The sequence below is a fragment of the Mya arenaria genome, chromosome 3 (assembly GCF_026914265.1).
Source record: "Mya arenaria isolate MELC-2E11 chromosome 3, ASM2691426v1".
Lineage (NCBI taxonomy): Eukaryota > Metazoa > Mollusca > Bivalvia > Myida > Myidae > Mya > Mya arenaria.
The window spans coordinates 32,676,363-32,698,634 of NC_069124.1; the positions used below are offsets into that span (position 1 = coordinate 32,676,363).

The following is a 22,272-nucleotide window of genomic DNA, read 5'->3' on the forward strand; positions in this document are numbered from 1 at the left end:
AAAAGATTACTGGGTACGTCTACCAGGTAGAATTCATTCCTTATGCGTGATTGGCGGTGTTATCACGTGATATTACCGAGGTAGGTCTATAGCTTAATTATGTCAACCGCTTCGAGTAATCCGTCGTAGCTCAGTGGATACGACGCTAGACTGCAATTTTGGCGACACGGGTTCGAAACCGGTCTCCGACACATTGTTTTTTACATTTTGGTACTGTTTTATACAATTATGATATCAAAGCGTAACACATTCTATTAGATAATTGTTCTGCGATTCGTTACAGATAAAAACTTTTTGGTGCCAATCTGGTGTACAGTCCCTTTAACGGGTAGCGCTAGAACACGTCCTTGACACTTGTATAAAACGTCAGTCAGTTGGTTAAGTTTTTCGAGATTTATACCTATATGGTATTCTTGGCGGATTGGCACAGAGTAGGTGATTAGTGATGGAGAGGTGCTTTGGTTCTTATGGTGATTAAGGGATATAAATATAACGCAAAATAAACAAAATGGATGCGTTACTCGTATAAGGTGATACGCATGTCTGAAATCGCAATTGGTGGGGGGTTTGTTATTTTTGCATACCGGACGTGTGTTTCCGGTCATGTGGCCGGTGCTGGAAAAACTCATCTTACACCCCCATGTAAGATGAGTCACGCGCAACAACGCGCCACTCCTTATTTCTTTTATTGTATGGTTTATGAAAAGTATATTATGTAATTTCAATGAAGCGGAATCAAAAATATAAGTATACAATACTTTTAATTAAAATTGAAAATAAATAATCGTAAAAGCGCGATTTTTAAAGGAACATTTTGACGTCGGTAGCGATTTAAAATTACTGCGCTAAAAATATGACGTCAGTACACAACGTCTAACGCGCTTTTTAGTGAAACGTACAAATGTGCGTTTTCTACGTCAATTTTTCAACAAATTCATAATTTAGGTATGCAAGAAAAATATCAATCATGTCTTTCCGGTCCGGATAGAAAAATCCGACCCTCGGGCACGCTGCGTGACCGGTAACTCGGCAAGCCTCGTTACCGGCTTACGCGCGTGCCCTCGGGTCGAATATTTCTATCCATACCGGAAACACATGATAGATACTTATATTCACCTGAGAATAGATAGAATAGATACTGTCTTGAAGCAGATGCACACTTCGGAAAGGATGGGTATTAGTCTAACTCGTATAAAGTACGCTTTATTATCCCATATTACTGTATTATTCCAGACTGAGGAATCACGTGACTAAAAGAGGTTCCCTCATGGGCACAATTGGTCACTACCGATGTAAACAAACAACTAACGTTTATTTCGTTTTTATAATTATAGCAATTATAACGTTTTTGACCGAAAAAATATGAACATTCGTTCTATAATATTAACATACTATATTATTTTCTGCTCTTACATGTGTGATTTTTTTTTAGATTTGCTTGTATTTCAATGATACAATTTTTACCAGAATTTCAGCGTTGCATCTTTCTACAAAATTCCGTCAAGTTTCAGCACCATGCTATATTTTTAATAAAAAATGAGGTGTTCTAATTGTTCGTTCCGACCGATAAATTGTACAGCTTTGTATTAGTAACGATGTAGATATGCATAAAATTGGACCTTTTTTAAACGTCACTAGAAACCCGATGTGTACTAGCGTTTTTGTTTTAATTATGTACACTATCTTAAAAGAGGCCTTCAAAATTGCAATCTTAACAGGAGATATTATTCTGAAAATTGTCGCATGTAACATAATGAACATGTTAAACATACTTTTTTTATCAGCTTGTATATTCTTTCGGTAACATTTGGCCTTGGCTACAGCTGAACCTTCCTCTCATTTTCCTCAATTTAAAGGGCGCCAACTTCCTTGTTCTTTTTGTTCATTTATGAACTGTAATTGAATAGGAGTCGCAAAATAGCTTCTCTCGCTAAATAGCTGTTTAGGGCTTTACAATATCAACTGCTGCGCAGATTATTTATCAATGCTGACACAAACTGAATAAAAAACAAAATGTGATTGGAGGTTCATTTATTAAGAGGAGGTAAACACCAGCATTTTAGTTTGCAATAATAATACATTCATTTGTTGTCTAAACTCTTGAAGTCTTCAGGTGCAAATAATGAAGTACTTGAAGGAAATCAAGGTACCAGAAATACTAGCGAAAATAACTTCTATCTATTGTTCTTCATGTACATATTAATAATTAACTATATTACCATATGCTATGAGATAAACTACTCACGTGAGAATGGAAGAACGCAGACATCAGAAAGATCCAATATAAGTGTATTATTCTCAATTGCATTTTCGCATCTGTATTTCTTTTGCAATAAGATTTCAGGTACGTAAAGTTCTATGTATAAAATATGTATGTATAATATTACTTTGGATTTAGAAAAGAAAGATTTTCTTCATTATTAACGAATCTTGTTTATGTAAAAGTTTCTTTAAAACGTCATATTGCTACTTTTTGACAAAATCTGTGTCCCAAATAACACATGAACACTGACGATATAATCTGTGATAATTCTGCATTGGTAGATATTCTTATAATTGGCAATGCTTTTATAGTTTAAGATAAAAACCACCATTTATAGTAAATGTAGTGCACCATAGGAAGATGTGACATGCATGAAAGCATGCTTTTATCAACAAGGTCAATTTTACTTTGGAAGTCAATTGTGCAATATAAATTCCAATCAAATACGCGCGCGATTTATATAAATATTACATGGCTTCCAGTGTGACAGTGCATATTGTCAACATGACGGAAATACTGTTACCCGAGGCGAAGCCGAGGGTAACAGTATTTACCCGTATATGAGAAATTAACATGGGCAGGTCACGTGAGGTATAATATTATTTCTTATCAAAGGCCAAGGTTAGGCCGACTAAGGTAAATGATGCAAAATGTGTATTTCTTTGTTTGAACCATTTTCAAATGTTTAAGACCATTCCATACCATTGATGAAAAGCATTGAAGTGCGCCATGAATTAGTTTGTAATGTTTACAAATTCGTACGGAAATGAATGACAAATAATACCAAATGATGTACTATACGTTAATCTGTTTATGATAAAAATCATGTCTAAGCTTTAACCATTTTAAGGTTTTATTCGCATTATGTCTGTCATCGCCTTTCTTTGGAAAAACTATCAAGTATAAACAAAGATAAAAGCTTCAAATGAAATATTTAAATTTTCAAAGGGGAGTAACTGCCGTGTAGTCAATCATATCGTAACTATAAAAGGTAATACCAGACAGCGGAGACTGTTGTGTGCTAGTTTTTTTGTATTATATATGAATTATGCCGTGCTGATCTAGAAATAACTTCGCAATCACGAGACAAGCTGTTAAAATGCATTATATAATTCTTATTGTGATATCTTTAAGCGTGCGAAGGAACGACAACCAATTATTTTCTTTCTTTACAATGTTCTTGCCGTGTTTCAAAACATTTCATCATTGAACGATGTACGAGTTGTATTCATTACTCGGCCTCCAATGTACAACCATAAAAATACTCGTTTCATAAAGGACGCCCCATTCAGGTGGCGCCAATAAAGGCTTACAGTTTTGCTGAATGCAAATTCAAACTGCTCTAAATGATATAATATACATAAATCATTTTGTAAAATATTATTTTATAATTTATATTACAGATAGCTGCCTTACGTCAATACCGACGTTTTCACCGAAACTAAGATGGATCGAGAACTCACGAGTCTGTTGGTTTTGTTGATTTTGAACACTTTTATCAATGATGCCGTATCAGGTAAATAATTCAACTATATTTTTATTTGTATTTCACTTCAGTAAAAGTTCAAAGTATATCTGTGTATGCGTAATTATCAATTTAAATACTACTCTTGGTGAGTAATAGAAAGATTAAGTACCAATCTGCCTACCAGAAAGTTTAGCAACTATGTCAACTATTCAAATTGAATGCCATCACTGAAAATTGAAATGTCTATTTTTCATTTGTATTTATTTATATTGTTCACCATGTAGGTGTACCTCTTTGGTTTAAAAGAAAATGTAAATAAATTTAAGTTCGCCAAAAAATATACTGATATTTAAAGTAGGAATCTGATTTAAAACCAAATTGTACATTTATTTATGTTGTTTATCAGCGTTACAGGTATTACATTAACTAAACCCTATTTAATTTATAAAATATACAGCGTTTTGGCTGCAAAACTAAAAACTGATTTTATTAACGTCATCATAAAATATGAAAATGGTTTGCAGAAATCAGTATCAGAAATAAATAACGAGCATTATCTGTAAACAGCGCCGCCACACGAAAAACCCGACATTTTTTCACAGCTGTTAAGAAATATCAATCGGCAGAAAAGTAAAACTGAAAGTACAAAATTTAAAGACTATTCAGCTGCACCTTTCTTTGTTTATTTATTCGGTATAATGCCAAATTGTTAACATCAGGCCAATATATACATAAAATTAAAAAAAAAAAACCATAACCGAACATAAATAATTCAGGTACTCAAAAGAAAACTTGACATATGAATAAAAGTATATGCATAATAGACCTACAAGGACAACCCAACAGGAAAAACATACAGAGGACACAAAAACTCATCCAAACCAAACAGACAAACAAATTGAGACACTTAAAAAACAATAAACTCAATAATGAATACACACGTATATATTGAAATATTTCCTATCAATAATTATTTCATATGCAGAGATAAGCACAAGAAATCAAATAAATTAGTAAAAGAAAATGTTACAATGTTTAACTCAATAAAAACAAAATCGGTGTCTTAACAATAGAATGAAATCTCTTGATCAAATATCACTTGAAGCGTGTGCTTTTTTGTGTAAATTGCGTGCATCAATATCGCCTAATCATCCTTTTTTGTTAGCTATTTGTATTGCAATACGTTTTCGTATGAATGGGTACTTTATTAATTCTGGTTGCCTCATTTAGAGGCTCTATTTTTCATGCAAGTAGTAGTAAGTGCAAGTTCTATAATATATGTATACCATACGATTAATGTCATGCTGTTCATCAAACTTATTTATATGCTTTTTCTATTTATAACATTTTCCTTATTTTCATATTTGGGGATACACATTGTATTAATATCTTTCAATATAACTAGTTGAAAAACTAGCGACCGGTAATACTTTTTCTCATTGGTTGGACATGTTGTACGCACTCATATTCAATCTTAAACGACTCCATCGAAAAGTACAATCGATTGTTTCTTCTTCAATGCTATATGAGTTTGTCATCACGTTATAAGGGAAATGTCAAAAATGCATGCTAATAAAAAATAGCCTAATATTAATAATAAAAACACATAAGGATATTTAATTCCTGTCCCATACCCTATTAACCTAACATGTGACCAAAATGTACCACATGGTATCTATGTAATTCCAATGAAGAGAAGGTTGACTGCAAAATACGTTACATGTACGTGCACATTATTGGTCAAAAACTGAAAGTCTGAAACACGAAATTGGCCTCGCCTGTGCATCACCTTCGTAGCAGTGAGTCAGACACTTCCAATCTTGTTTCTTCACTTTCATTTTCTTTGTTCTTTCTTATATTACTATAGATTTTAAATAGTTCATTTTCTTTCATTCCTCCCTCCCTCCCCCCTCTAAATCCGCAAGTGCTACGTTTTGCTATAAGTGGGATAGGGGCATCATATAGAGGACTTTACTCTAGCGGATGATTCCCGACAGGTCGGATTTTGACAGGCCTTCAGAGACCCCAACCAAGAAATAGTCTCGGTCGCATTTTTTTCTAAGGGATCTTCAATGCCCCAGGAATATTAAAAAGAAAAAACAATAACTTCTTCGTGGATGGGATTCACACCGCCTAATGTTCAAAATGTCTTGATCTTGATTTATTTATGAGCTCACAATTTCTGTGTACGGCAGGTGACTGATGGAATTGACTACATGAGCAGTTTTAAAACTCAAATTTTGCAATAAAACAAACAACTATTCTAAATACCTTATATGTGAAACAATATCACTTTAAACCATAAAACAACATCAAATAAACTGTAAATATAACTTGAAATTAAATAATTGGTGGGTTCAAGGAGTATACTATTACTATGCCATACGAAGAAATTAATCTATATTTTCATATGTAAATATATATACAGTTTATATATTAACCGTGAGGTTTATCGGCTAAAGTATGCGTTTGACTATTTCAAAAAAGTATTGAGTGCTACGCGGTGACCATTTATATATATATATGTATAGTTAAGGTCACGTGATTGGTGGAGCGATTATCAGTTATCTTAAGATCAATAAATGTTGCTTGTAAAGCTAGTATAAGTTAAAATGTATACACAATAAATCTGAATTCTTCAACTACCGAAACTATTTTGTCTTACAAAAATTCACTTATACGCATTCATTATGTTTGACATAGCAGCTTGGCATTTTATTTCTTATGCTTAGAAATCATTGTTTGTGTATTTTGTCCAAAAAAAATATTCCCCCAAAAGTCTCATATTCTTTTTTCATCAAATACTTAAGTCCTTAAAAGTCTGTCAAATAGTTGTACAGTTGATATACGGGGTTAAGTGTTCTTAGATTTGTTCAAATCTTCGTGCTAAAACAATTAAGACGGAAATGTGTTTACATTTTTACTGAGTAAATATGGTTGGGTAGAGGATCAAATCTAGAAATTCTGCAATGAATTTCTGTTTTATAAGTAACTCTGCATTCAGAACCTTTACATTACGAGTATCAAAACATGTATTACAACTGTATATGTTTTGATTATTTTGATTTGGTGTTTCAGGGTTTCAAGGTTAATTTCGAACTTCCAGATAAAGCATGATGATGTCCAAGGTGATCGATGCCTAAATTTCAAAATGATATTAATTACAGATGAAAATTGAATATGTATTATGCCTTTAGCCTAATCCTCGTATGTATTATGAACAATGGCTCAGTAGTCATCAATGTGCACCCAGAATTATTAATTGCTTACTTTTTCTACTGCTGTAAATTTGTTTTGTATATGTACGAATATGAATGGAATGAGAAGTATAAGTAGTCAAAAACAATACCATAACTACAATGTGCTTTTACACTGCCTACTTGTCTCTTTTCTTATATAACCATTTCGTACAAAAATGGGAACGTTTTTTATGAAAGGCGATTATTTCATGCTTTTGTCTCTTGCATTTTGTATCGACACTTCAGGTCATATCTTTGTTATCACCACGTGTATAAGGATGAGGATAATTAGTGTTTGTTTGCGTGTAACATAGCAATATATTTTAAAGATTTAAAAAGCAAACTTTGAAAATTGGTTGTGATTTCCACAAAAGACTCAATCAAGAGGAAACTAAGCCTATTACACGAAACTATTGCTACAGAGGACGATGAACGACATTTCCTTATTGCCATTTGTTTTCCTTTTGCTAAATAGTTTGACGCAATAATGAGTGTGAATCATTCATGTACAAATGACCGTCGTAGGAACTTCATTTATCTGCTAATGGCCGTCGTAGGAATCTCATTCATTTTTGAATGGCCGTCGAACGAACCAGCCCATGTATCTTTGCATGGCCATCGTACGAACCGCTATCATTTGCGAAATGCCGTCAATCGAACTTTATTCATCTGTTAATGGCCGTCGTAGAAACCTTATTCATCTGCGAATGGCCGTCGGTGGAAACCTCATTTATCTTCGATTGGCCGTTAATTGAAACTCATTCATCTGCAAAGAAAAAAATATCAAAATACTCAAATATCTATCTTCTTTTTTAGTGAATGTTTAAGGGATGTAAATGTTTAGTGAATTACAACGGTCGTTTTAGTAACGTCCGTTCCATTGCTTAAATTACAGTTTATGGCACTGGATGAAATATTCATGTTTGTCTAATGTACCAATTATCCTGAGAGTTTCTATTCATAAATAAATCTTCTTTTACAGTTTCACAATGTGATCCCGCTGCAAATGGATTATTTTCGTTTGGCCCAAAGTGTGAGTATTTATGTCACTGTCAAGGAAAGCAGAAGTGTAATGATGTCACTGGCGCGTGCCACAACGGTTGTGATGAACATTGGTTTGGGCCTGCCTGTCAGTATTGTAAGTGAAAGTTTTTATAGCTCAGTTTTCTTTAACATGATTTTATGTTTATATTAGATTTGTACAAGTTTAAAAAAACGCTGCTCGTGTACACAAAACCTGAATTTGGACTTGATGTATCCATGTATCCGTTTTGATATATATATACAAACTGCGATAGCTTTAGGACAAATTAGTAAACATGAAGCTTGAACATGTGTTTTAAAACGACACCAAAGTTATATGGGGTCGCCAGCGGAATATTTGTTTACTGGCAAACGAAAAGTCTGAATCTGAAGATTTGATACCTGGCTCATTTTTAATAATATAACATGGTTCACCTGGATGACGTAGACAAAGCAGTCGAAAAGACATCACTTTTGTGCCATTTGTCGTTATCATGATGGAGATACTTACAGATTAGGCCAGACAAAATCGATTCTTTGTTCATGTCGAAACCCACACATTTTATATGATCAACGATCTTGGTGAATATTTCTTTTTAATTTTTACTATAATTCCAAAAAATGTAAACAACATGCTTCATACTTTGTACTAGTATTATTGGCATAAGGTATCAGAAGTGCAGTGGATATATATCTAACAATTGAAAAAGTCCAGGATGGATTAAGAAGGCTGGTGTCTAAATAATACAAAGGAAGTCACTCATTTAGTATTCGTTAAAACGATTTAGTAAGACCTTCGAAGTTCATAATGTTTGTACAGTCGTAAAGCTAAAACATACCTGGATTTATACGACTATACCCCCAGCAGAGCTATCGAAAAAGTGTCTTCTTACAGTTGTAGGCGGACCGTGAAAGAGAATTTAAAGTTACCCCACAAGCCGATACATTGTTACTTGTTTTTTTTCTTCAAAAGTGTCCTCGTACAGACGTAAGAAACCGTTTCGGTAGCAAAACGGCGTCTTACACCTTTAAGAGGACACTTTTGAAGAAAAACTCGCACTGTATCTTTTACTAGTTGATATAGGTTTTGCTGTTTTCATAATCATATTTTCTGTGCAAAGTTCAGTGTTATATGCTCTTGACGTGTCCCGGAATGGCTTGATTCTAGTTACTAGTTTCAGGGACACATATTTATATTGCATATTTAATGATTCATTTGTGGCTGGCCTGATGAACACTAACTTCGATCGATGTTTACCCATTAGAAATAATAGTATTTTATTATCAAAACCCTTGTCACTTCTCAACGTTTTGTATTGATACAAAGAAACCATATATGATACATTAAAAGCGTAGCTCTGGGGTGGTATTCAATATGTAACTCAAGTCAATTTTATGGTCATACAATATTGATTGAATTCACTGTATTGGTTTCTTATTTATACCACGCAATCCGATTTGTTACATCAATCTTAGATCTAGGTAAGACCAATACATACTGTATACCACCCATAATTATCTGTGTAAGTAAAACATCGCGATTTCATTCACATTCATATCTTTAAAATATTACCTTGACTGATGGATTTCTGACCTGATGATGACATGTTTCACCTTTTGCTTTTGATAGTACATATACTTGTTTCAGGATTCATGTACCGAAATATAGGAGTTCTAACAATATATTTAATTGTTTTACATTGTGTTTCAGATGATGTTGCATTTAACGTATTGTCCAGACAATTAGACAACCTACCAGAACCCCGTTATTCTTTTAAGGCTAATGAAGGCAACCCAAATACATGCAGTTATACAAACTTCGAATCCGCTGCAAACGAAAGACAAATTCCACCATACTGGATTATATTCTTTAAAAAAGATGTCTATCTGTCTAAAATTGAGCTACAATCATTCCCATCAGCTATTTATCAGGGTACATCTGTTTACTTGTTTTCATAATCATATTTGTTTCAACTATCGTAGTACTAAGGGACTATTACAGAAAAAGTTAAACCTATTTACTAAATTGTTGAATCTGCAGACGGTCGTTCCATGCTTCATAGTATTGGAATAAGAAAAACAATAAATGATTATGATACGTTTCATTCAATACCGGTAAGCTTTACCCTACATATGAACTATAGTACTGTTACACTTCAACTGGGAGTAAGATATGGTAAGACACAGCCTATAAATTGGTGGTTAAGCTGTTAAATTTTCATTTGCATTCAAAAAGAAATAAACTGATAATAATCAGCTTTTTTTTTAATTAAATATGAACAAACCCCTTAAGTTTCACAATATAAATTGGCAAGAGGGGTGGGGTGGGGGTTAAGAGATAAAAAGATTCAAGACGTCGAACGCACTTTCTTTGCAACATTGTTTGGTGTATTAAGTGGTTAAAGGCATTTTACCCATGAATTTTTTATCGGTGATTATATGAAATTGTGACTGCCAAATGACGGACAATATGACTATTATTTTGTATCTGAATGTTCAGGACTATCCCGTTAATAATTTATTGTGGCTTTGTTATGATGCCACTAAAATAAGAACTATACTATATGAAGTGACCTAAATTTGATTTCCGGAAACGTACCCTGTTTATGTTAGCACCGTCATATTATTTTTGACTTAAGAAAAAGTCTCTTTCGTTGAAGGCAATATGATACTTTGATTCAAACCTCGACGACCTTTTTGGGTTGTTTTGTGTCATTTATGTTAAATATCACATAACATAGCGATCGACCACGCTGTTCATTGAGCTGGTGATTTGAAAGGTATCGTTTTATATTTACACCTCAACTTCCATTCCTTAAATAAAGTGCCTTTCGGCAATTGCGTTTATCAATCGATGAATGCAACATCTTCGGATATGTTCGGATCGCAATTCATCGCATAACAATATACATGGAAACTATTGATCTTGTTATTGTTTGTATTGTTTCAACAGGTCCCTTTAAATATAAATCAACATTTTAGAAAATGTTATTTTATTATATTTTAAATGTATTGTTGCCATAAGTGTTTCAATTTACGTTTAAAAGTGGTTCGAGTGGTTGATCTTTCCCCCCGTTATTGTGTCGTCATTTGAAAACAATGTTTCCGGCTACAGTCGGGTCGTTCTATTAACAGAATGGGTAGAAAAGGATTACTGAAAAATTTTCTTAAATGAAATGATTTGTTTTAACAATTACTAAATGAAATAATAAACTATTGGTGTAAATATAAGTAATAAATTGCGGGGTTGATGTCATTAACGGGGATACGAACGCAATTGGGATGGTCAAAGTACGCATGGAGACTCCTCACACTTTGACCAGCCCAATTGCTTTCATACCCCAATAATGAAAACAACCCCGCAATTCATTCCTTAAGTGATAAAGAAAAAGTGAACTTCTGCTGTTCACGTATATGACGTTTTACAGGATATTACGACAGGTTTAAGATTTACATTGAAAACTATCCAAGCAATAAAACGTCTACATCAACCAGAAACTACATTCCTCCTGCCAAGGACCGGTTGTTGTGTTACCAGCATGATGGGTTGAACACGCCCAGTGCAAACATGGCTATCAATTGTGGGCGGTCACTCCCTGGAAATTCGGCTAGAATTGAATTGAGGAATAGAAGTACACAGCTGGTGCTGTGTGATTTTAGGATTAACGTTGGTATGTTTAATATTGCAGTAGTTTTTGCAAATACGGTTAGGTATATTAAGATATCATTTCACGCACAATTGAACTCATTTCGGCCTTTTTACTCTACAGAAAGAGTGCATCTTTATTTGAGAACATCCGAAATTCCAGTTCTGTAACATTCAACAATTGTTCTTAAAAGAAACAATTTCGATATACAGTTTTCATTTTACTTATACTTCCAAGGTAAAACCATATTGGTGTAGTTGGTAGTTCCATTTCAGCAAGACTTACAAACGAATCATGACTATATATGATTTCCCATTATGTGTTTACAGGAAGAAATGTTGCGTTTGATAAGCCAGCATCCTATAGTTTTGGCAATGGACACAACTCTAAACCCGGTTTAGCGGTAGATGGTATAAAGCATCTAACGTGCGTCTATGTTTTTGCAAGTGACCCATGGTGGGAAGTTGACCTTGGTACCATATTGCAAGTTAACAGGATTGTGATCAGCGAAAATAACAGAAGTAAATAAGTTCAAAATCATGGTTTGAACAGTTATCACAATGAATATAATTCTAATATTTTTTTATAATAGTTATTAAGAAATGAAAAACGTAGTGTTTTAAAGAGATAGATACATTCTAATTAAGTGCAATATGACTGCGTTTTCCAAATACGCATTTGTATTCCAAATTAAGCTTTCTCTAAAAAAATATATAACCAAACGTGCCTTTTGCACTATTTTGTTGAGGGTTTAACTGAATTGGAATACCGTTTTCTCCCACCACAGATAAGTAGATCCAAAAATTTGACCATGCTAGACCCTTGTTGAAGATCGTCGTCTGTAGCATTATGGAAACGTTGTCTTGTGGCAATATTTAGAATCCTAATTAATTATTTCTCGCTTCAAATGGCACTATAAAAAGTTTTCACGCTCCATTCATGATATTTTGCTGCACTCTAATCAGAACTATTTCAAAAACGATTTTACTATTAACAGGTTTCAAGTGTCAAGCTTGATTCATACTCTTGGCCATAATCTAAGTCACTGCGCGCATATCCATGACAACCACGAATTATCACACATCTATACGCATTTATTTTTACTACGCACAAAAGAGTTCGAGCGAAAAAAAATACAATTTTACTGTATTTTGTTTACATTTTTTTTTTGCATTTTGGTACTTGTTTTACAATTATGATATCAAAGCGTAACACATTCTATTAAAGAATTGTCCTGAGATTCATAACAGAAAAAAACGTTTTTTTGTGCCAATCTGGTGTACAGTTCCTTTAAGAGATGCCCAAAAGAATATAAAGAATGTAGGTTGAATGTTAATGGGGGTAGATGGAAAACTTAAACAGCAATAAAGTAGAATACGTTTCACTATGTATATATTATCTTAAAAGGCAATGATGTACATCCACATTTAAATTTCACCATCAAGTTTATACAATGATGATAAGTACAATGATTTTATATTAAGCTAATACTTATTTATGAGAAGCTATCAAATAAAATGTCAAACTTGTTTTTCAGAGTTTTTATTAGGATACGTTGTTGAAACTGCTCAAGTTCCAGGCGGTAATAGAACTACATTATTCGCTGATGACTTGGGGCGGGCATCTACAGAAATATATACATATATCGAAGCAAGATTTGTCAGAATTACTAGGCCTGGCGAGAACAAAACACTTGCATTATGTGAGGTTGAAGTGTTTGCAGGCATGGACATTTTTTATGTGATGAAATCATTGTTATACTGTCTGTAAGCTAACCCGTATGTTAAAAATATGACAATATTAAAATTTTGACTGAATTAATTTCAATTCAGAATGTCGTAACTTACGTTGGGGAGATTTATGCGAAAACAAGTGTGGCCACTGTCTAGATGACTACTGTTACGATTGGAATGGATATTGCAAAAATGGTTGCGAGAGCGGTTACAAAACAACAGATAAGTGCTTGGATGGTATGTAAAGAACAATTATACAAAATGGATTTTTTCGTGAGTCATACTTATTTTCGTGTTTATCGTTTACGCACATACTTTCTATGTATGTTGTTTTGTTGAATTTGTAAATGCATTTTTAGTATCAGAAATATTCTATACACGAGTTGCATGTGTCAATACGTCATATTTCAAACAACAGAGTGTGAAGATGGTCGATTTGGTAATGGGTGTTTCGGTAATTGTGGTCATTGTCTGGACGGGTTGGCATGCAACAAGACGACTGGATTCTGTGATCAAGGGTGTGCTCCGGGGTGGACTGCACTACCAACGTGCAAACACGGTGAGTACAATTATAAAACAAATAGTTTTAAAGGCTGATTATTGAGGATATATACAAATTTGAAAGAGCAAACTTTTGCGTAAATATCTGCAAACCAATGATAAAAGATTGCTGACAAATAATCAGATCGTAGATTTTCATATTTATGTTCGAAAATTAATATTTTATGCCTCAAACGGTTTAAGAAAATGCATAACACATCAAATTTTGAACTTAAATAGAAAATTCGGCGATCAAATCTTTTGTCATCAGTCGTATATAACTGATTTCCATGGATTTTCGGAAAAAAATGGCATCTAAAACAGAAATATATAAATATAGCGAAGCAAAATTTGTCAGAATTACTAGGCCGGGCGGAAACAAAACACTTGCATTATGTGAGGTTGAAGTGTTTGCAGGCATGGACACTTTTTCTGACTTTTTATGTGATGAAATCATTGTTATACTGTCTGTAAGCTAACCCGTATGTTAAACATATGACGATATTAGAATTATGTCTGATTTAATTTCAATTCAAAATGTCGTAACTAACGTTGGGGAGATTTATGCGAAAACAAATATGGCCACTGTCTAGATGAATACTGTGATGATTGGAATGGATATTGCAAAAATGTTTGTGAGAGCGATTACAAAACGACAGATATGTGCTTGGATGGTATGCAAATAACTATTTTACAAAATCGCTTCTTTCATTCTTTGAAACACAAAGTCAAACTTATTGTCCTGTTTATCGTTCACGTGCATACTTTCTGCGTATGTTGTTATATTGAATTTGTTAATGCATGGTTAGTATCAGAAATATTCCATGCATGAGTTGCATATGTCAATACGTTATATTTCAAACAACAGAGTGTGAAGATGGCCGATTTGGGAAGGGGTGTTTCGGTACTTGTGGCCATTGTCTGGACGGGTTGGCATGCAACAAGACGACTGGATTTTGTGATCAAGGTTGTGCACCTGGATGGACTGCGCTGCCAACGTGCAAACACGGCGAGTACAATATGTGAAGACATATTTTAATGGCTGATTATTGTGGACATATATAAATTTGAACATTGGCTCTTTATCAGTTTGCGAAAAACAGACATCGTACAGTTTGAGAGAATGTAAGACATAATCCACATACGTTATGCATTAGAAACGTAATATCCATTACAAGATTTGATGATGACGGATTGATCTATGCCACTTTTGTTCCTTTGCCAATGGTATATTGGTATAAAGGTTGGCGTCCGGTCCTTGGAGATTTTTGCTACTGGTATTTTCCCCGAATATTCTTATATGTTTGCACTATTTGTCTGACCTCTATATTATTTTCCAACTTAACATAAAATTGATCCTAATATCGACTGGAGAATGGACTGTTCTCGGTTATTTCCGACTACTTGGCTGGACAGTGCAGTTCTAGAATAAGGGGCCGATCCCCATGTATAAATTGGATACATGGCTAGGCAATGAAGGGGTTGGTAATAAGGGTGATTCCTTTAAATGTTGTGGACATTGGGCTGACTCCTCTATGATTTGTGAATTTGGCTGATTTTTTAACTGGATAATTGATTGGTCCCAGATGGTTTGTGATACTAGGCTTGTTCCTGTATTTGGCTAAGTTGTTTGTTCCTGTATTTTCTGCCTACTAGGTAAGTATTATAGTTTCGAACTTTTGTTTGACTGTGCGCTGTAGTGTTTGCATAATGACTCGCCTTAATAGTTTCAGGCTTAGGTTTCTTTCGTATTGGTTCAGGTCGCTGGGTGGGTTTAAATAGTTTCATCATATCTTACTGTTCTCTTTTTGGATACTAGATACAGCCCCGTAATGTCGGAATGCTTGACTGAGCCATGTAGTTTCTAGATATAGGTTTGTCCCTGTAATTCCTGGATACCGGGTTTGGCCTTGTTGTTTCTCGATACTTGCCAGGTCTGTGTAATTATGTAAAACAGGACTGGTCACTATAGTTTAGACTTGGTTCTGTAAATTCTAGCTACTTATATGGTCCCTGTTTTTTTCTGGTTACCGAGCTGTTTCTTGTATTTGATAGCTACATTGAATGTCCCTACAGTTTCAGGATGCTGACTTGTTTCTGTAATTCTAGCTTCGCATTTGGTCCCTGTTGATTCTGGTTACGGAGCTGGTTCTTTTATAGCTATATTGCATGTCTCTACAGTTTCAGGATGTTGAGCTCGGCCCTGTAAAATCTTAATACAGGGCTGATCCTGGACATCTGGCTTGGTCCTGTAGTTTATATGTACTGGGCTGATTACTGTAGTAACAGGCTATTGGAGTTTTCTCATAAAGCTTTGGAATCCGTCCGTTGTGTCCGGATACTACACTGAACCATGTAAATTCATGTTATTCGGTTGGTTTCAGTAGTTTTTGTTTGCTTTGCTGGTTAATGTCATTTTATTTGCTACAAAGCTGAGCATTATTGGTAATGGATACTGGGATTGTCCCTACAGTACATGCATACTAGGCTGGTCCCTATAGTTCCAGATATTTAGCTTGTTCATAAGTATTTTAATACGGTAATTTGCACTGAATTTTCTTGATATTGAGCTGGTCTATGAATATTATGCTGCTTGATTGACACCTGTCGTTTTATTGTAAAATTGTTTTTAATTCAGAATGTCAAGGTGACACGTACGGCCTCATGTGCCATAGCAGCTGCAGCCACAATTGTAAAGCGGGATGTAACAAAGTTGATGGTGCATGCAATGGGTGTGCGGATGGCTTGAAGGGAAAATTTTGCGGTGAGTGGAAAATAAAAAAATGTTAGTCACTATCTTAACATTTTAATTAGAAACTAACCCGTTACGGTATGATCTTGAATTGACCGAAATGAGGTCTCATGTTTTATTGCAAAATGATAATGGCAACATGGCGAAATATATAAAATGATTCTAATGCAAGAATTCATCGTTGAGATTTGGGACTATTTTAAAATGGCTAACTTGATACAAATTCAACACACACATTTTGCAATTGTTCCCTTTTTTATATCCCCTTGTGTTTAAAGCTGCACTGTCACAGATATACCATTTTTACAACTTTTTGTGTTGGAAAGAGCAAATTTTTGCGTAAATATCTGCAAACCAATGATAAAAGATTGCTGACAAATAATCAGATCGTAGATTTTCATATTTATGTTCGAAAATTAATATTTTATGCCTTAAACGTTTTAAGAAAAATGCATAACACATCAAATTTTGAACTTAAATAGAAAATTCGGCGATCAAATCTTTTGTCATCAGTCGTATATAACTGATTTCCATGGATTTTCGGAAAAAAAAGGCATCTAAAACAGAAATATATAAATATAGCGAAGCAAAATTTGTCAGAATTACTAGGCCGGGCGGAAACAAAACACTTGCATTATGTGAGGTTGAAGTGTTTGCAGGCATGGACACTTTTTCTGACTTTTTATGTGATGAAATCATTGTTATACTGTCTGTAAGCTAACCCGTATGTTAAACATATGACGATATTAAAAATTATGTCTGATTTAATTTCAATTCAAAATGTCGTTACTAACGTTGGGGAGATTTATGCGAAAACAAATATGGCCACTGTCTAGATGAATACTGTTACGATTGGAATGGATATTGCAAAATGTTTGTGAGAGCGATTACAAAACGACAGATATGTGCTTGGATGGTATGCAAATAACTATTTTACAAAATCGCTTCTTTCATTCTTTGAAACACAAAGTCAAACTTATTGTCCTGTTTATCGTTTACGCGTATACTTTCTGCGTATGTTGTTATATTAAATTTGTTAATGCATGGTTAGTATCAGAAATTTTCCATGCATGAGTTGCATATGTCAATATGTTATATTTCAAACAACAGAGTGTGAAGATGGTCGATTTGGGAAGGGGTGTTTCGGTACTTGTGGCCATTGTCTGGACGGGTTGGCATGCAACAAGACGACTGGATTTTGTGATCAAGGTTGTGCACCTGGATGGACTGCGCTGCCAACGTGCAAACACGGCGAGTACAATATGTGAAGACATATTTTAATGGCTGATAATTGAGGACATATATAAATTTGAACATTGGCTCTTTATCAGTTTGCGAAAAACAGACATCGTACAGTTTGAGAGAATGTAAGACATAATCCACATACGTTATGCATTAAAAAGTAAAATGCATTACAAGATTTGATGATGAATGTTTGATCTATGCGCCACCTTTGATTATTTTATTTCTTTGCCCATGGTATAGTGGGTTTACAGGTTGGCGTCCGGTTCTTTTAGTTTTTTGCTAATGGAATTGTCTCCGAATATTCTGATATGTTTGCACTATTTGTCTGACCTCTATATTATTTTCCAACTTAACATAAAGTTGATCCTAATATCGACTGGAGAATGGACTGTCCTCGGTTTTTTCCGACCACATGTACTTGGCTGGACAGTGCAGTTCTAGAATAAGGGGCCGGTCCCCATGTATTAATTTGATACTTGGCTAGGCCATGAAGAGATTGGTAATAAGGCTGATTCCTTTAAATGTTGTGGACAATGGGCTGATCCCTCTATGATTTGTGAATTTGGCTATTTTTTTAACTGGATACTTGACTGGTCCCGGATGGTTTGTGATACTAGGCTTGTTCCTGTATTTGGCTAAGTTGTTTGTTCCTGTCTTTCTGCCTACTAGGTAAGTATTATAGTTTCGAACTTTTGCTTGACTGTGACCTGTAGTGTTTGCATACTGACTCGCCTTAATAGTTTCAGGCTTTGGTTGTTTTGTATTGGTTCAGGTCGGTGGGTGGGTTTACTTAGTTTCATCATATCTTACTGTTCTCTTTTTGGATACTAAACTGAGCCCCGTAATGTCGGAATGCTTGGCTGAGCCATGTAGTTTCTAGATATAGGTTTGTTCCTGTAATACCTGGCTATCGGGCTTGGCCCTGTTGTTTCTTGATACTTGCCAGGTCTGTTTACTGTCTAAAACAGGACTGGTCACTTTAGTTTAGACTTGACTCTGTAATTTCTAGCTACGTATCTGGTCCCTGTTGATTCTGGTTACCGAGCTGTTTCTTGTATTTGATAGCTACATTGCATGTCCCTACAGTTTCAGGATGCTGACTTGTTTCTCTGATTTCTAGTTTCGAATTTGGTCCTTGTTGATTCTGGTTACGGAGCTGGTTCTTTTATAGCTACATTGCATGTCTCTACATTTTCAGGTCGAGCTCGGCCCTTTAAAATCTTAATTCAGGGCTGATCTTGGACATCTGGCTTGGTCCTGTTGATTATATGTACTGGGATAATTACTGTAGTAACAGGCTATTGGGGTTTTCTCTTAAAGGCTTGGATTCCTTCCGTTGTGTCTCCGTTGATACTACACTGAACCATGTAAATTATTGTTATTCGGTTGGTTCCAGTAGTTTTTTGTCTGCTTTGCTCGTTCATGTCATTTTATTTGCTACAAAGCTGAGCACTATTGGTAATTGATACTGGGATTGTCCCTACAGTACATGCATACTAGGCTGGTGCGTATATTTCCTGATATTTAGCTTGTCTTGTGAGTATTTTAATACGGTAATTTTGCACTGAAGTTTCTTGGTATTGAGCTGGTCTATGAAGATTTGGCTGCTTGGCTGACATCTGTTGTTTTATTGTTATATTATTTTTTTCAATTCAGAATGTCAAGGTGACACGTACGGCCTCATGTGCCATAGCAGCTGCAGCCACAATTGTAAAGCGGGATGTAACAAAGTTAATGGTGCATGCAATGGGTGTGCGGATGGCTTGAAGGGAAATTTTTGCGGTGAGTTGAAAATAAAAAAAATGTTAGTCACTATCTTAACATTTTAATTAGAAACTAACCCGTTACGGTATGATCTTGAATTGACCGAAATGAGGTCTCATGTTTTATTGCGAAATGATAATGGCAACATGGCGAAAATATATATAATGATTCTATTGCAAAGAATTCATTGATGCGATTTGAGACTATTTTAAGCTGACTAACTCGATACAAATACAACACACAAATATTGTAATTGTTCCCTTTTTATATTCCTTTGTGTTTAAAGCTGCACTGTCACAGATATACCATTTTTACAACTTTTTTTTATTTTTTGTCTTGGAAAGAGCAAATTTTTGCGTAAATATCTGCAAACCAATGATAAAAGATTGCAGACAAATAATCAGATCGTAGATTTTGTATTTGTGTTCGAAAATTAATATTTAATGGTGTAATCCGTTACTAACGGTTTCAGAAAAAATGCCTAACACATCAAATTTTGAACTTAAATAGAAGAATCTGCGATCAAATATTTTGTCATCAGTCGAATATAACTGGTTTCCATGGATTTCGCAAAATTGGCTCGTCCCAAGATAAAAAAAAAAGTGTCAACACGTTCAATCTGTGAGAGTGCAGCTTTTTTCTGCTTAACGTGTTTTTGAAGGGGCGAAAATGTGTAACGACGTTTGTATTCATTTCGGTTGAAAGAAGGACTCGAATGAGTTAACAAGCAACTACGAAAAAGTGACTTGCAATTTATGAAATAATTAATGTCAGTTATTTTGGCTAATGGTAAACCCAATAAAAGTTTACGAATAAGGATATGAGTAAAAACATTTTTACGATTAATTACCTTTAATTTGCAGATGTAAAGGAGGAGCAGGGTTTTAACGCCTTTGAGTTTGCCGGGGTGGCTGGAGGGTCGATGGGAGGTTGTCTTCTTCTTCTCGGACTGGTGTTTGCTAGCGTTCTTGTATATAGAAGATACAAGTCGACACCGAAGAAAAGAGACCTTAATTACGCTATTCCGTGAGTTAATAGTATTATTATATTGCTGGCTGAGTCTTATAGCGGAAAGTGGTAATAATGCAGGAGACATTTGACAAAACATTACATGTACACAATCTACATGTTAGTGAAATGTTGCAAAATATTTTAAAAAAATGCGAGATATGATACGTTTTCGAACATGTATATGCGTTATTCGCAAATATGGCAACACAACTGAACCAGAAACTATGCATTTGCATCGTTAAACAATCAACCTTTTTTTAAAGTTCACATCGAGACACTTTTATTAGACACTGTAGGGCTTTGTGCGTATTGAAAATTAATTTGTCTATGACATGAGCGCTTTGTCATGAAGAAGGAATGGTGTGTTTAAAACCACTATTGACATATAACTAGATTTAACTTGATTTAGTCCACCTTATAGTTTGACCGAAAAGTGGTTTGAATCATAGAACCTTTCTGTTTTGGGGATTGGCCACCACGTTTAATGGATTGGCCACGTAATTTCGATGACCTTTAATATCCGATTAAACGAAATAAAATAAAACGACTTTACATAGCATATTTTGATAGCAATAATACTTAAAATAGCCATTATGTGTTGTTTAATGTAAATGGTAAGATTGCACTCCATACCTATTTTTCAGAGACATCAACTTAGTTGATACTGGGAGAGCATACAGAGATCTCTACGAAATACCGGTTAAAAAAAGTAATGAAGATCTTTACTATCAGACTCTCCAGATTTGACACGTGTCGAGAAATGTTTTCTGTGTGATGATGTATTGAAAATGTTACTTAATTTCAATGAAACTTTGACTTGTGTTTGTGCTTAAGTGACAATTATACTTATTTGTGCCTTCATTGGCATTTATACTTAAGTGTGTCGTTCAGTGATACGTATACTAATGTGTGTGCTTAAATGACACGTAAACTTATGTGTGTGGTTCATTGACACGTAACCTTATATGTGTATGCTTTAGTGAAACCTATACTTATTTGTGTGCTTCAGTGACACGTTTACTTAAGAGTGCTTAAGTTACGTAAGTTAAGTATACTTTATTGCTTGAGTGACATATTAATTCTTTTTTTGCTTTAGTAACAGTATACATATGTTTGTCCTTTCGTGACACGTATACTTATGTGCGTGCTTCAGTGACACGTATAATTAGTTGTGTGCTTAAGTTACACGTTTACTTATGTTTGTGATTGAATGACACATTTACCTTTTTGTGTGCTTTAGTGACGCGTATACTTACGTGCGTGCTTCACTGATACGTATACTTAGTTGTGTGCTTGAGTTACACGTATACTTATGTTTGTGCTACAGTGACACGTATACTTATTATTGTGCTTCATTGACACTTTTTTACGTAATTCTTTCATAAGCGTTGTGTATTGCATACATCAACAACAAGGATTAATATTTCTATGTTAGTTTTAACTATACTTGATAGCTTCTTTTTAGTCCATTGCTGCATTACTTGTTTAATTGATGAACTCTCTTGTATTTTGTTTAATACGTGATGGTAAGAAGCTATTCATATCTTATATACATCTGCATGTTGTAATAAACAAATATTGACTTGA

The 22,272-nt window shown here is 34.5% G+C and overlaps 1 protein-coding gene across 4 annotated transcripts; it reads left to right on the forward strand.

The window, feature by feature from the left end:
• The first annotated feature begins 1,914 nt into the window (after positions 1–1,914).
• Positions 1,915–22,272, forward strand: LOC128228579 (platelet endothelial aggregation receptor 1-like). Of its 4 annotated transcripts, none has more exons than XM_052939977.1 (15): positions 1,915–2,044; positions 3,667–3,779; positions 7,953–8,108; positions 9,705–9,926; positions 11,422–11,664; positions 11,970–12,161; positions 13,178–13,363; positions 13,473–13,610; positions 13,792–13,932; positions 14,782–14,922; positions 16,552–16,677; positions 17,776–17,916; positions 19,567–19,692; positions 20,538–20,700; positions 21,330–22,272. In XM_052939977.1, the coding sequence occupies exons 2-15, from the start codon at positions 3,710–3,712 to the stop codon at positions 21,430–21,432; spliced, it is 2,148 nt and encodes a 715-aa protein (XP_052795937.1). In that variant the 5' UTR covers positions 1,915–2,044; positions 3,667–3,709; the 3' UTR covers positions 21,433–22,272. The 4 variants fall into 4 exon arrangements, with proteins under 4 accessions (XP_052795937.1, XP_052795940.1, XP_052795941.1 ...); XM_052939978.1 differs by lacking the exon at positions 1,915–2,044 and adding an exon at positions 2,057–2,146; XM_052939980.1 differs by lacking the exon at positions 14,782–14,922.

Bases quoted from the DNA above. Each gene is read 5' to 3' on its own strand.
- LOC128228579 (XM_052939977.1), top strand. From the start codon at position 3,710: ATGGATCGAGAACTCACGAGTCTGTTGGTTTTGTTGATTTTGAACACT. The intron at 8,109-9,704 runs GTAAGTGAAAGT...ATTGTGTTTCAG, and splicing joins TGGGCCTGCCTGTCAGTATT to ATGATGTTGCATTTAACGTA. The intron at 13,933-14,781 runs GTGAGTACAATT...TTCAAACAACAG, and splicing joins ACTACCAACGTGCAAACACG to AGTGTGAAGATGGCCGATTT.